The 16,417-nt window shown below is 44.2% G+C and overlaps 1 protein-coding gene across 1 annotated transcript in view; it reads left to right on the forward strand.

The window, feature by feature from the left end:
• LOC147454749 (vacuolar ATP synthase subunit H family protein) overlaps positions 1-9,255 on the forward strand; it is a 47,595-nt gene extending 38,340 nt beyond the window's left edge. Inside the window, exons 5-11 of the mRNA XM_086516589.1 lie at positions 5,363-5,428; positions 5,496-5,613; positions 5,765-5,926; positions 6,929-7,054; positions 7,123-7,248; positions 7,331-7,510; positions 8,621-9,255. Coding sequence (XP_086372715.1) covers positions 5,363-5,428; positions 5,496-5,613; positions 5,765-5,926; positions 6,929-7,054; positions 7,123-7,248; positions 7,331-7,510; positions 8,621-8,872 — 1,030 coding nt within the window. The 3' untranslated portion in view covers positions 8,873-9,255. The remainder of the gene's footprint in view (positions 1-5,362; positions 5,429-5,495; positions 5,614-5,764; positions 5,927-6,928; positions 7,055-7,122; positions 7,249-7,330; positions 7,511-8,620) is intronic.
• Positions 9,256-16,417: the final 7,162 nt, after the last annotated feature.

Here is a 16,417-nt window from a genome sequence, read left to right on the forward strand (position 1 = left end):
ATGGATCAGGTGTGCTTAGATGGCACTACCGTCCACCTGTGTGGCTCTTCCCTCCTCCCATCCCCTGATATAGCCTCATTGTACATATGTTGTTTTTTCATTGGGAGAGTCTCCCCATCATGATTGTTGTAGTCCTCTCTTGTAGAGGAGGTTGTAGCCCTATGTGCAGTTTCATTAACTAATAGAAGGATCTTTTTCTCGAAAAAAAAAGAAGAGGGCGGTAGAAAAGTTATCCCAAAATCTATGGCATTAAGTATCCAAAGTAACTTCCTTGATCATCGAAGATGATTCCAAGCGGTAACCACATCACGTTCGTACTTCTGAGTGAGCCAAGAGGAAGTGAAAAGCCGCTTAAACTGTAGCCGCTTTTTTTGGTGCTTCCTTTTGTAACAAAAAAGTGGACCACCAAGTCTGTGCATTTCCTTTCAAATAGGATGCTGCCCTTCGGAGCTTGGAGTGCTTGAATAGCGCCCTCCTAAGTAAGCTATGCCGAACTTTTGAATAAAAGAGAGGGCCTTGTGGGTATCTTGGAAGCCTGAAAAAGTATCAGACTTCAGTGCTTGTCCACTCTCCTTGAAATCTTTGGTTTTCTTGCTGCTCCCTCTTAGAATAAAACATTGGTTCATTGGAGTCCGAATTGTCAGAAGAGGATGAAGCCTCCTCGGAGCTATTTGAATATTTCCAAGATCTTCGGTGGGATCCTCCCATATATGTATGTATATATATGTGTGTGTATATGTATATATATGTGTGTGTGTGTGTGTGTACACACACACACACACACACACATGAGAGAGAGAGAGAGAGAGAGAGAGAGAGAGAGAGAGAGAGAGAGAGAGAGAGAGAGAGAGAGAGAGAGAGAGATGATCCCCGATGTAGGTCACTAATTGAATTTCTACCAGCGAGAGATAGTTTTCACCATGATATTCACACTTTGAAGTTTGGACCATGTGGAAGGCTTGATGTGGCCACATGCAGGGCTCACAATTCTTCCCTACGTAAACCATTTTGATAGCCATTTGGATAGAGTTGCTGCATGCTCTTTGCAATTAGTGGGATTCTTCAGCCGGCTCCTCGAGGGCAACGGAGCAACACGGATGTGTCTTTCTTCACACATGAGCGCAATTATCAGCTCTTTTCTGTTGGGATCAGGGCCATATCACATGGCACTGTGTGTCACAAAGTGATGACGTGGCATGTCCAACTGGAAGAGAAATGATCGAGTGGACAAGAGAAACTGAGCCAACCAACTGAAATAACTTCTGGAGCAGGGACTGAGGAGCGTGATAGAGGAGTTTTTGAATCTCACCTCTTCTTACCACAACCGTCTACCAAACACAATTTACACAAGACTCAAAGTGCGGACTTAATGCAGAATGCACTAAAACCAACAACTAAGGTCGACCTAACTTACAAGGCAACCAAAAGAGAACGCACGGCTCTTCAGTCTACCTGACAAGTTAGCAAGACTCACCGACTCTCCTCACTAAAAGTAAATAAAATGAACTATAATACTTGGGCACCGGGTAAAGAAGAACCTCACCTTGACCTCCTCCGCGTGTGTAAGTCCTACGTCCTCGACAACGGCGCCAATGTTAGCTGATCGCTGTGATTGGACGATGTAGCCACTTCTGACATTTCGGGCTTTTTGCCATAGGGGCTTCTGCCATTTCGGGCTTTTCCCGGAGGGGCTTTTCCCCAGAGGTCTTTTTGGGAAGCCATTGGGGCTCTTTGCCTGTTGAAGTTTTTGCCGAGGTTCATGTCGGCAGAGGGGCGCCCATTTCAAGAGAGGGGGCTGATTTCAACTCATAAGAGTGCTATAGTGTGTGTGCGTGAGTAGTGGGTGCAGGTGATTACCGCTTTAATGAAAAGCTTGCCTTCTCCCTTGCTCTATGTAGCGCGACGATTTGCTCTCGCGCATCTCTCTCTCCCCTCTGCACATATGGTAATGCCCACTAGTTGGGCTTCTTAGATGACCATGTATAGTTCTGGGGTTTTATGCGCGTTTGCCAAGGCAAGAGCCTTCTGTATAGGAACCGGATTAGCTAATTGCTAATCCCCTTCAGGTATGCACAGTTCCATCGTGAAGGAATGCGAAAACATAAGAGTTTTCTCGCGTGAAAACTCGTCCGATTTACAAGGGAACTGTTCCATTGTGTACGGGAGCACCTGAGACACGCGTAGGCGTGCTTATTCGTGAAGTTCCTTTGTATCGTAAAGTTAAAATAAAGTTCGGGTGAAAGCCTACGTCTACCGCCATACGAGCCGGTTTCATTGTTCCGTCGTCGGGACAAAATCACTTTTTCCTTAAAGAGTGAGCCTTGGTTGGTTTGCGGCGAAGACACAGAGTACAGGAACTTGGAATTACACTATGGTTGACAGGACAAGCGACACTAGGGAAGAGGGTTCCTCTTCACAGGACAAACAGGCTATTCCTCCAGTGTTCGAGGTTGGCGAGAGTTCACGGCCACGTTTGTGTGTACCTTCTGTTGATGTGAATGCTCCATAAGTTCAAGGGTTTATGACTCGGCAGCTTGAAGATGATGCGTTCAAGACACAGTTTGTTGTTGCTGTAAATGTGTTTTCTCGGTTGGAACTTGGTGCAAAATCCCAGGTTTATGGAATATCTGCAAGTGCTGCCAGTGTCACGGCAGACAATGCAACCGTCTCATGCAGTAGAGCCTATTGAGGCTCAAGCCCAGGTTCCTTGTGCGTTCCAGCAGGGCAAGGAGCACTTGCATGCGGAGTCTGTTGGGGCTCCAAGGCAGGTTCCTTCCGTCCATGAACAGGTGGTTAGGATGCCAACTCCATGGGTTTTGCCAGTTCAGCCCGCCACCTTTTAGAGTCCACATGTTGCATTAAATGGACAGGGAACCAGTTTCCAGGCAATGCATCAGGTTTTTCCACCATCCACGGTACATCTTGGGTATTTCTGGGGTGGATCTGTGTTCCAAAGTATGGCTGGTTATGCGCTTGGAAACCAACAGTATATGCTAGGAATAGTGTTTGGGGGTATGCAAGGCATCATGCCGAACCCCATGCATGGTAGTATTGGCATGCAACAAGGGTTTTAGTGCAATCAGGGCCAGTTTGGGGTGCCACATGGCAATTTTTGCATGGCTGGTTTTCCTGGACAGCAGCCAGATATAGCACTTACGACGCAAAATGTCAATGGCCAAGGAATGCCGATGATCCCTACTATAGTGCCCATGTTGCAGGTACTTCCCTACGACAATTTGGGAGTGTTGGAAAAGCCAAAAGCATACAAAGAAGGTGGTGCAGCTGTAAAGTTTAGCACTTTCAGTGGCTTTGAGGACAAGACGAAGGCTCTTACTTTCCTCCAGTAGTTTGACACAACTTATGTAGGAGGGAATTTTTTAGAGGCTCTAAGGTTAGGAAAGCTGCCATTGTCTTGAAAGATAATGCGCTTACATGGTGGACGACACTGTTGATGCAAGGGCAGGTACCCGCCACATGGGTATACTTCAAGAAATTGTTTGCATCTGCATTGCTGTCAAATGAATTTGAAGCCGATGTCATGACAGATTGGCACCAACTCACTGCGGCTACTTGCAAGAGCCTACAGGAGTACAACCCGAGGTTTTGCAAAGCGTTGCTCTCAGTAACCTCCTACAGGCTTGTGCCAATGACAGAGCAGACTGAGAAGTATTGTTGTGGGCTGCCTAAAGGGCTCAGAAATTACGGTACAAACAACAAAGTGGCTACCCTTACTCAGCTTATGGAAGTTGCCAACTCTGGTGATACCTTGTTGAAGGGAGAAGACAATGGGTTTCAGGGCAACGCGAAAGGGGGTACGTCAAAGAAAAGACCAACAAAGAGGTCCTTTGCAAAAGTGGCTCCTGAAGCTTCCCAGGAGTCTGAAGTGAAGAAAAAGCTGAAGATTCAGTCGAGTCTTCTGCAGCACAGGCGAAAAGAAAGAAAAGTTAAGGGACATGTTGCAAGACGCTATTTGGTGAAGTTCAAGAACTATCCACCTATGGATGCAAAGTGGATGGAAGAGTGTGAACTCCTAGAGTAATTGAATGTATTGCAACTTTACCTTGAGGCCTTTGGGTTACAGCCTACCTGTGCCCCATCTCTCGTGCATCTCTCTCTCCCCTCTGTACCTATGGTAATGCCCCACTAGTTGGGCTTCTCAGATGACCATGTACAGTTCTAAGTGTTTTATGCGCGTTTGCCAAGGCAAGAGCTTTTTGTATAAGAACCGGATTAGCTAATTGCTAATCCCCTTCAGGTATGCACAATTCCATCGCGAAGGAATGCGAAATCAAAGAGTTCTCATGTGAAAACTCGTCAAATTTATAGGGGAACTATCCCATTCCGTTTGAGAGCACCTGAGACACGCGTAGGCGTGCTTGCTCCGCTTGAAACGGTCAAAACAGAGAATTACAGCCTGCTGTGTTTTTTTGTAGGGTTAGGGTTTCGCACCTAAACTGCAAGGAATTGCCTGGGGAGCCCCGGAAAGGCCTTGGGATGCGTGTTTGGGCAGTAGGCACCTAATAGTGGCAAAACAGAAAATTACAGCATGCTGAAATTGACCTGCAGTTCACTGGAAAGCTTCCATACCGCAAGGGAAAGTGTCCTTGACGTGTACTTTTGACCTACAGGGATTTTTGCCGCCGTTATATTGGCGAAATTGGATCAAAAACCTGCAATTACAGCCATGGACAGGTTTAGACAGCTTGGTGAGGGTTAGGTGGAAGCGTTCGATCGCTTATTTGCTAGGGGAGCCTCGGGAAAGCATTGGGTGTTTGTATAGGACAATTTAGAGAGATTTCCCGCGAGGAATCTCGTCTAATTCAAGGGGCAAGTGACCCTATAGGTGCGAGAGCTCGAGGGCTATCCACATAAGTGATCGGCACGTGAATCGGAGCCGAAATCAGGTTAGAGTAGAGGAATTTCAGCCCGATAAAAGTGGGACAGCTTGTAGAAGTCTACAGGTTTTTCTCAAGTTTAATAAGAATAAAGAAATAGCGAAAGGGGCGCGACTCTTTGGGGCCCACAGGGTGTCGCTGTCTACTTGGTAGCGCTCTAGCTACCAAGTCGTGAAATGTCTTGAAGTGTTGAATTCCAGTTAAGGCTTATTCATGAAGTTCCTTTGTGTTGTAAAGTTAAAATAAAGTTTCGGGTGAAAGCCTATGTCTACCGCTCTACGGGCGGGTTTCAACTGCCATGAGTCTATACCTTGCACTTTCCTCTAAGGGTGAATTTGGGCTTATCGTGGATTCATCTAGGTTACTTGGTAGACTTCTGTTCCTGTTTTGGCTTATCAATAGCTCCTTTTTTGTGTACTGAGATGTGGATGAATATGAAGAAACTCATTTGGTCAAGCAATGTGCAGGTTGCTTGGTAAAAACAATTGGTTCATACAGGAGAAAAGCTGCAAAATACTGACATATATAATAAGGTTTGTAAGTCAAATACTGGTATGTGTTTTCAGCTACTATCTTGCACTCACTTCGCACCTTTTTCAGCGGACGACCGAAAACTGCAGGACAAGTCACAAGGCCTAGTGAAGCAAAATCATCTAAAGAAGCATCGTCTTCACTTGATATAGCAATGAAAGGTCTTGTTGATTGGCTTTGTAATCAGGTAATGTGCAGCTGTCTGGGCCCTGGGGAATGTTTTATCATGTAACAAGTCTAGTTAGTTTTTACTTTCAGACACTAGCTTTTTAGCTTTCTTCCTTGGCATGCAAGGTGTCCTTTAGGTGATCTTATTGAGAGTTAATTATTGTTTACAGCTAAGGCGACCATCACATCCAACTCGAGGAATAGGAACCGCTGTGAGCTGTTTGGCAACTCTGTTAAGGGAACCATCTGTTAGAGAGCTTTTTGTGCTCACTGATGGTGTGCAGTTTCTCACACCTTTGATTGCACCAGCATCAAGTCAGCAGCACATACAGGTAAGAAAACAAGAAATTTTTTGTGCTGATACCCTTTGGGTTTGTTAAAGCATGTCTGCATTCTACCAACGACAAAGTTTTAAAGTTGTTTTGAGTTTGCAACCTTCACCCAAATTTAGTTTGTGGGCCTCTGTTACACTCTTACTCATGTATTGCGACACCAAGCGGCTCATACTCAACACTAAATTTACCTAATGTCAGGTTGTAGTATCCTTCTAGACTCGGAAAATATTTAGCTAAAAGAAAGGAAAACTTTGGTGCAGGGTGAGAGTGTATGGGTGGGAGAGAGAGTGCTGTCCTTGAGCTCCAACATTCCAACCTTCAGATGTCCCTAGTGCTGTGAACTGGGACTTTATTCATACACATACATGGATTTATCATTTGCCCACATATCCTCACTCTTATCTCTCTAAATTTGAGTGCTGCTTTCAATTAAATCAATATAACGTCCAAGCGGCCAAACTGCAACACAAGTTGTCTATTCAAATTCATGTGAGGCCTTTTGGAAGGATTTTGAGTGAAGCTAAAAGGAGTAAGCAATGTTGGTGGCTGAATGCTGGCCTCGGTGCAGTCTTCTTAATAAGATGCGATAAGTATTCCTCAGTTGACATAATATGATGATTATCCACTAGCCGACACAGAAGAAAGAATTTGACATTCCTTACAAGGTTGATCACTTCTTTTGGTTGCTCCTTGTGAAACTGCTGGTTGGTTTTAGGATCCAACATCATAAAGTAGTTCTAGAAGGTTCCGGAAAGGTCTGGCTATTGCATCCCTAGACAGTTCATGTTTTCTTTTGGATAACAGTGTATGCCGTTTTGCAAGATTCTGAAGAGAAATGAGAAAAATAATGACCCTCTTCTCTATTGCTCTGTTTGTGCATTGTGAAATGTGACAATGTATGTCAAAGAAGTCTTCTAAATCACAAGAACATTTTGTAAATTAAACCATCTCAAAGGTTTGTTTCTTGCCTTCATCAATTGCTTTATTGATTGATCCCAGTTACTATATGAAGCAACACTTTGCATGTGGCTTCTCTCTTTCAACGACGCTGCTGTAGATGCTGTCAGTGCTACGCATGCTTTGCCTCGTCTTATCGAAGTTGCAAGAACTTCAACAAAAGAAAAGGTGAGTGGGTCTATCATTTGTAATCCGAATGTTGCAGAGACTCGTAATTTATATCCTTGTGTATGCAGGTTGTGCGTGTAGCCATTTTGACATTAAGAAATCTCGTAAATAAAGACAATTTTGCGAGTAAGATGGTAGATCTGGGACTGTCCAAAACTGTGCAAAGTTTAAAGCTTCAAGCATGGACTGACGAGGTGCTAACAAATTAAAGTTAATATTACTCTAATGTGTGGGCATAGCAGGATGAATGAACCATTATTATTTATTGGTATTCAGGACTTGATCGAGGGCCTTTCTGCGCTTGAAGAGTCTTTGAAAGTCAGTATAAAGACTTTGAGTTCTTTTGACTTATATAAGCAAGAGGCTCTTTCTGGGAATTTGGATTGGAGTCCCATGCACAAGGATTCAACGTTCTGGCGTGAGAACATCCAAAAGTTCGAAGATCATGACTTCCAGGTATGAAAGGTGCAACTACCCATAATGGTGGGTTGTATCAATTAAAACTGCCTTTTTTTCTGTCTGGATAATAACAAATTGAGTTACACTCTGTATGTTTTTTTTTTTTTTGAGATAAAAGAGTGGGGCTTGTGACCTTTCGCATTACATAAAATCGACCCTAGGTCCATATACAAGAGATATGGGAAAAACCCTGAAAGGCATACAACAAGATCACGGGAAACAAACCACAGGATACATCACTGGATAAAGATACTCTAATCAGGAACTGGTAATGAAGCTCTCTGGCTGTGATAAGCCTACACAAATCTGCCAAAAGCTCTGCCTGCCTCCTGCTTTAGTTAGCTCATGTGTGAGCATTTCCCTAGATTGTTTTAGTGTAAAGCCAAATCTGAGAGACTGCCTTTGTCTCCTTCAGCTCTCGCTTATTATTTAAGTGGGCTTATTTTATTCTGCATATCTCCCTGTCTCTCTTTTTGATTGTGGTTAAGGGCAAAGGTGCATGAGAGTGGTTGGCTGTTTCTTGCACATCAAGTGCTGAAGAACAGATAGGCAAGATCAACCAATCACCACGAAAGTTCTTGTTTCCTTTCTGGACCTCATCTGGGTCGACAGTTTTGACCTACAGAAGACCATAGTTAAGCATTGAACTCTTGGGGGCAATGTGGACCATTGGGATAAAGCTTATGGATTATTGCCACATGGCGAGTTAATGATGACAAAGATTCTTTTTCCTAGTTTTTGTAAGAGAGGCTTTAACTAAGCATTTTCTTTTGTATATATGTAGGCTACTGTGAGTTTTGCTATTTCTGTAAAGAGGGGCATTGAGTAGTAGGATACACACGCACCTCATTTGTTTATGTAGGGCATTGTGACTTTCTACCCTTCACCCCTGTTTTTACCTTGTTTTGAGCTGCTTGCTGTCAAAGAAAATCTGTTAGTGCGACAAATTTTACCTTTTACTGTAGGGGGTTCTCCACTTTCATGTTCCCCTTCCATCATGTAATGTGGGCTCCTTAAGTAAACAAGGCACGTAATAGATGTCATTATAAAAACGAATTCATTGAGGTACTTATCATGCTCATACTGCTGTAAAATGACATTCCGCAGGTTCTTCGCATTCTTATCACGCTGTTGGACACGTCAAAGGATGCCAAGACATTAGCTGTATGCTGCCAAGATATATCACAGTTCATACAAGCTCATTCGTCAGGTAGGCAAATCGTATTGGATCTGAAGGCAAAGAATCGTGTAATGATTCTCATGGAGCACGACAACCCTGAAGTCAGAAGGGAAGCACTGCTTTGCGTTCAAAAGCTGCTTCTTCGCTCAAAATATGCAAGTTACTTGCAACAATCATGAAGAATGCAGTGCTTGTGTTATCGAGCAATCTCTATGATCCTCTCTCATGGTTATTGTGCAAGATGCTTGCAATTATAAGGAATGTAGTGCTTGTGTTGGACATTCTTCCATCACGTATCTTTGTCCTCTTGTGGTGTTGTGAAATAAATTTTTGTCTCCAAATTTTCCAAGACAAAGTTCTTCCATTAGCTCCTTAGAGAGTTTCAACATCGAACAAATTATTTGAATCATCTTTCATGTACAAGAAAAACTGCCCTCTTTTACAAGAATGTATGGAATTAATAAAACTACACCTCGCTGTTCTTTTCAACAGCATCGATTAAACTTGTTTCTTGTAATTTTTCCTGTACCATGGATGCTTTGTGTAGATTGTTTTCAGCCATGTTGTGCATGCCCTCACAGTACGCGCACATAGAACCCTAACTAATTTATCTAGTTTTTCTGGTAACCTGGCCCTTTCATGCTTCTTAGGGTCTTGATCTCTTGGAGCTTGTGATGTCTTGCTTACAATAGGCCTTCAGTGATTATTTTAGAGGAGAATGAAATGAGTACGTCATTTGAATGCTACAATTTCATGTGCTCTCATGTACAAATGTATTCATATGTATATGTTTTGGTGTGGATGAAATTACGTGGCTAATTGAAATCAATTTTACATAGGAGCCGGAGCTCGTATAATGTTGGAGTGAACATCATCAGGCGTCCCTTGGTTTTGAAAAGCCTATTACTTTGGCATCTCTGTCGTATATTTCTGTCGCCTGGTTCCATTTTAAATAGTCAGGCTTTATGTTTTCTATGGCTAGGGGCAAAGGCTATATTCACCAAATCAGGAGAGAGCTTCTCTCCAAATGTGGTCTCTTGTTCTTTGCAATACTGGACAGCTCCCTCTGGGGTATCTGGCAACAAGGACTGGCAATAAAGCCCCGGAGCTAAAAATGTAGAGAGAGCGAAGCAAAGCGCTAGCCGTGGATTGTTTCCAGTGAAGAGTGATGTAGCACAAGGGCTGGTCGAGGAAACTCAGGAGTGGTTTGGTGGATGCAAAGACGGCCCATCCCCATTTGCAATTGATTTTAATAGTGTGCTCATTGCATGTAGTCACTCAGTCTAGTCACAGGCATGTTTTACAATGTTTTGATTACGTATAAGGATTTGTATGTTTGCTCTGTCAGACTACTAGATGGCAGCTCTCAAGCACATTGCGAGTGACCACACACTTCATAACACAAGAAGTCATTGATGAGTTTCTTGTGTGGGATGTCATCTCTCAAACTTCCCTTATTGCAGGTTATCTTCAACATGGTCAGGGTATCGAGGCTCTTATGTTGTTTTCATCTGATGCAAAGTAAAAGGATCTCTCTCCCTATGCTTGCATCTTGAGGGTCCATGATACGATTTCTAATTGGAATGTCCTCTCTTTAACTGCATTGATTTTACAGGTCATGCTAAATTGGGTAGGACTGAGGAGCTTTGGGCTGTTTTAAGTTAAATTTCTCTTGGAATGCATTGATTGCAGAATATGCTTGACGAGGTATACGCCAGGAAGCTCTGGTTGTTTTCATCGGATGCAAAGTGAGGCTTTTTAAAAAATGTGGTTTGCATATTTCTGTCATCAATATTTTGTTCAAACTTTCTCGCATCTCATTAGGTAATGGTTTTGGAATGCAAATGCACTTACCCTCTTTTGATCACGAGGATGCAAAGCGAATGCCATAGGTCATATGAGTACTGCCGGCCGCCTTCGGCGGCCTCTCTCTCTCTCCTTTGCCCCCCCTCTAAGCTCTCTCTTTTTCACTTCCCCACTTTTGGCTTATAGCTTTCATCTCGCAGAACGTGACACGTGTAAAGGGTCACTCCTTGCGTCATATTATGTTAGTAGATGCCTCCTGTTCGAGATGGAATGATGAGATCCACTTTCACTCACATTTCCCTCAGGGTACTTGTGGCACTCTATGGCTATATACTTAGGCCACCAAACTTATCTCCTTAGTCACATAGCGAGGTCCATTGTAAGGTAGTAATCAACTTACCTTTAGGGAAAATCTATGAGGTATCATCTTATCCGTTCAAATTTGCCTACCTTTTCAATCCCTTGAGAAAGGGTACAGTCCCTTTTATAAAATATGAGGGTCTTACAATAGGTAAACTTTTTTCCACACCATCAATTTATAAGGGTCCACCCGGTCGAACATGTTATGTTCCCTTCTAAGGATAGTAGTATATTGGAACTTTGTGTTGTCGATTGATCCTAGGATCCTTTATAGCATTTTATTAGCTATTTGAACCTCACGAATTAAAGACATTGGGATTTGTTAGATGTCAATAATAGATAAAATTTGTAGATATGGTTTTATAAGATTATGAGAAGTGCCTTATGTGCACACACGAGTGTCTCGAGAAAAAAAAATCATAGTTAAAAATGGTAGTGAGGTGGTAACTTCCTCATCAAGTTTTAAAAACCGCTAGGAATGTGTTCTTCCCTTGTATACTTGTCATGGTATGCTTGTCTAGTGTTGGAGGGTCATGATATACTTCTCCGATATTGGAGGATCACTTTTCCTTTCGAATCTGTCATGAACAAGAACGAATACATTATTATCAACTTTACATAGACTTGTTGAGTGGTCGCTCCTGCGACACAATATCTATTTCATCTAGCACTCCAAGCATTAGCTACTACACTTGCAATCGGCCACCTTGCATATCGCTCCTTTGGGGATTAGAGCATATATTTCCTCATGTTCCAAAATAAATTTTGCCCTCATCTACGAAATTTTAGTGAGAACATGCTGTGAGCACATCTTTGCAAGTGAATTGATTCGGGAGATTCCCTCTTAATACATCCATATATTGGGGGAGATGCCCTTGTAATGCATTCATAAAAAATGAGATCCATTTGAAAGTAGTCTAGAACTTCCTTGACGAGCCTTTGCGGGACATATCCTCCTAGAAGTGTTGTTAAAGAGACTAGCTTTAAAGAGACATATCCTCCTAGAAGTGTTGTTAAAGAGACTAGCTTTAAAGCTTTGTATCCAATGTAAGCAACCCTTAGCTTCCTATCTCTTCGCCTTGTGGAAGCTCCCACAAAATTGACCTACACAAAGAACACACAAATACACATGCATGAGCACATCTACACTTGCATACACATACCAATCATCTACTATAAAGCACCCCACAATCTTCATAGTAGATACATAAGAATGGAGAGAATTTCTATACACAAGAGAGAAAAAGAGGAGACAAGAAGAAATATAGGAGAGGAAAAAGCATCCTGATATTGATATCAATGATTAAAATATCACAACATGTAACAATCTTTTGGACAAACCTTGAAACACCCGACCAACCTCGAGCTTTCACAATCTCAATCTCAATCATCATCATAGTCGTATGAACTCTCATATGTGCTATTCTCTAATGTAGGATATATGTTTCTTTGTAGCTTCCTCTTCATGGTACTTTGGAAACAACATCTGTACAAGATTCAATCTCAAAACAACAACCTAAAATCTTCTTCTTGCTGCAAGATCCAAATAATGCAATCTTAAAGTCGATCCCATATAAATCAAGCAAAACATGCATTCTAGTATGGATTGTTTCTGCAAAATCATAATCGTTTGAAAATTAAGTCAATTTTCTATTTATAACTTAAGAGGACAAAAAAAGTTTAAAATAAAGAGTTTACTTTTTCCCTATAAAAAGATATTTTCTCTTCATATATCAAACAATCAACACATTTCAAATCTCTTAAAGGATATCGATTGTTCACAATATAAATCTTAGTTCGGAATAGATTTGATAACTTACAATAACTTTAATAAATTTAGTCTTCAAAATATTCATAATAATATGTCCAATTTGTATACATGAGAGAGAATAGAAGAAGAGTGGAGAAGAGATAAGAGGAGAAGAAGATTCCTTGTATTGATATCAATGATGATTACAATAGCACAACATGTCACAATCTGTTGGAAAAATCTTGAACCAGCCGACCAACCTTGAGCTTTCACAATCTCCATCTCAATCATCATCATCGTCTTATGGACTCTCATGTGTCTTCTTCTCTCAGGATCTCTTTGTAGCTTCCTCTTCATGGTACTTTGGAAACAATGTTGGTGCAGCCAAAGCATGTCGATCCTAGTAGAGGGCACATGCAGTGATGTGTATGCTTACAGATGCATGGTAGAGAGCTAGAGCAGATGGGGAGAACTTGTGCAGGCAAGTGACAGCGGAGATGTATGCTTTATGAGGTTTTCTAGGCCAAAAGTGGTCCAGAGAAAGGCCTGACAAGGTGGTAGATGAAGGTTGATCAAAGTGCAGTTTTTTGGGCCAGATGTGTAGAGCTTGAAGTGCTGAAGAAGCAGGTCCAAACGGCTTATCAAACCGAGCTACGGATATTAAGATATTGGAGTTTGAAGGTGCAGTGTGTTGCAGATTCTTGCTGGTTAGGGCAACTGGGACAGGTGGCCCAAGAGGATATCACTGTATAGACGCGTAGTGCTGGATTTATGGAGCATACCTGTTTTTTAAGATTGCAGATCGGAGCTACGGATACCAAGATACGATCAAGTGAAGCTTACCGGGGGCCAGATTGGTGCCCGATGGGCCGCCTCGAGAAGTGTGCCATTTGATGATTTTGGAGTCTCTCTCGGGTTTGGGTGCCAAGTATGAAGTGTGAGGAGACCGCTGGAAGTGGCTGCACATCAAACTGGGCCCAGATCAGTCAAATGTTGAGGTTTGAAGATTGCCGACAATTGTTAGCAGTATGGTATTTGGGTTTTCTTGCCAGTTTTGATGCGTGTCATTTGTGACCATCGGATAGAAGAAGTGGAGAGAGAGAAAAGAGAGTTGAAGCCGGAATTTCTCCCGGTGGGAGTTTACGAATCAGTGAGCGGGCCACCGAGCCACAAGTGGCAGGTAGAACAAAAAGGGCAGGAAAGAGAAGGTTTTGGAGTTTTTGAGGGGGGTGTTTTTGGAAATCTTGGAGGGTATGGGGGGCAAGCCGTCTGCATATGCCACGTGGCAAAGGGTTAGACCCACATAGCGAGTATGAGGCGCAATTGACAGGCTATATATGCCGCAGGGGAGACCCTCCCTTGTGTGTCGTGGGGTAGAGGGCGAGCTCTAAGAGCATCGGTTATGGCATCCGAGCGGAGGCGCTGCTGTGGTGGCTCACTGGCCACGGGCTCGGTGGACCTGGGTGGTTTTGAGTAGCTTATGGTGGCGGGATTGGCACCCACGGGCCACGTGGCTTGCAAAGGAGGTGATGACATGGCGTTCGATATGGGTTGATTCCCGCATTGATTCCCGCACCCGTAAGGGCCCAATACTTTTGAGGGGGGACATGGGAGCCCCGACGGTGCCATCAGTGCCCCGACTAAGAGAGAGATCCCACGGTTGGTGGCTGGAGCCTCAAGAAAACCGGCCCAAAATAGAAAAGGGGTGGTCGCATGAAGTGGCCGAGAATAGAGGGGCGAGTTGCTAAATTGGGAGGCACTCTCATGCCCAAGGGGCCCCGGTTTTTGCAGGTTTGATGAGGGAGCTCTTGGAGAGCAGAAGAGGAGCGCTTGGAGAGCGGTAGAAGAGAAAGAAGAAGAGCAGGAGCGCCATCTTTTTTCTCAAGGCGGAGCCCTTGGCCTAGAGGACGCCGACTCGAAGGTGTGTTCACGAGCCCTCGGGGCAGGACAGAGGCAGGTTTCCTTTTGGAGCAGAGGTGCCACCATAGTCGTTTTTTGGTTTCCGTGCTCTCAACGAGGAGAGGCGCACGAGTGGTAAAGCCAGAGATTGCAGGTTTTTTATTTATTGCTTGAGGTCTCCATGCTGAGCAGGTTGTAGCAGCTCTTCATGGTTGTATAGACGAGGTTTATTTGTCATCATCGAGGCAAATCATATCAATTTGTGGTGTCGTTTCTTCCTTTTTTTCCCTTCTTCTCTTTGCTATGTTCCATCAATCCGGTGTCGATGTTGGAGATGTGTGTACCTCCCCGGGCCTCTGTGTGTGTGAGAGAAAAAGAGAGAGCAGTGTGTGCTGCGGCACGATCGTAAATGGGCCAGATCGGTGTGGGTTGCTGCCGACTATGTGAGTTTTGAAGGTGAACTCTGGTGGATCAGGGTGCAGTGATTATCCTACGCTATAGAGAGGCAAACTATTTGGGTTCCGGGAGTGTTCCCCTTTGCAGCCAAAGTATGTCGATCCTAGCAGAGGGCACATGTAGTGATGTGTATGCTTACAAATGCATGGCAGAGAGCTAGAGCAGATGGGGAGAACTTGTGCAGGGAAGTGACAATGGGGCAGTGTAGAGCTTGAAGTGCTGAAGGAGCAGGTCCCAACGGCTCATCAAACCGAGCTACAAAGCCCAAGATATTGGAGTTTGAAGGTGCAATGTGTTGTAGATTCTTGCCGGATAGGGCAGTTGGGGATAGGTGGCCCAAGCGGATATCAATGTATGGACGCATAGTGCTCTATTTATGGAGCATACCCGTCTTTTCAGATTGCAGATCGGAGATACGGATACCAAGATACGGTCAAGTGAAGTTTTACAGGGGGCCAGGTTGATGCCGGATGGGCCGCCTCGGGAAGTGTACCATTTGATGATTTTGGAGTCTCGCCAGGGTTTGGGTGCCAAGTATGCATTGTGAGGAGACCACTAGAAGTGGCTGCACATCAAATGTGGCCCAGACCAGTCAAATGGTGAGGTTTGAGGATTGCCGGCAATTGTTAGTAGTATGGTATTTGGGGTTTCTTGCCAATTTTGATGCGTGTCGTTCGAGACCATCGGACAACCGAAGTGGAGAGAGAGCAAAGAGAGTTGAAGCCGGAAAACATTTCTCCAGGTGGGAATTTACGGATCAGTGAGCGGGCCATTGAGCCACAAGTGGCAGGCAGAACAAAAAGGGCAAGAAAGAGAAGGTTTTGGAGTTTTTGAGGGGGGTGTTTTTGAAAATCTTGGAGGCTATGGGGGGCAAGCCGTCTGGAGCTTCCATGTGGCAAAGGGTTAGACCCACATAGGGAGTGTGAGGCTCAATTGGCATGCTATATATGCCGCAAGGAAGACCCTCCCTTGTGTGTGCTGGGGTAGAGGGCGAGCTCTGAGAGCGCTGGTTATTGCGTCCGAGTGGAGGCGCTGCTGTGGTGGCTCACTAGCCGCGCGCTCGACGGACTTGGGCGGTTTTGAGTACCGTATGGTGGCGTGGTTGGTGCCCGCAGGCGGCGTGACGTGGCTTGCAAAGGAGGTGATGATGTGGCGTCTCGTATGGGTTAATTCACGCGCTCGTAAGGGCCCAACACTTTTTAGGGGGGACATGGGAGCACCGACGGCGTCGTCGGTGCCCTGACTAAGAGAGAGATCTCGCGGTTGTGGGTTGGAGTCTCAAGAAAACCGGCCCAAAATAGAAAAGGGGTGGTCGCATGCAGTGGCTGAGAATAGAGGGGCAAGTTGCTAAATTGGGAGGCACTCTCACACCCAAGGGGCGCCGGTTTTTGCAGGTTTGATGAGGGAGCTCTTGGAGAGCCGAAGAGGAGCGCTTGGAGAGCGGCAGAAGAGA

The sequence above is a fragment of the Adiantum capillus-veneris genome, chromosome 7 (assembly GCF_014529385.1).
Source record: "Adiantum capillus-veneris isolate H3 chromosome 7, ASM1452938v2, whole genome shotgun sequence".
NCBI classification, from domain to species: Eukaryota; Viridiplantae; Streptophyta; class Polypodiopsida; order Polypodiales; family Pteridaceae; genus Adiantum; species Adiantum capillus-veneris.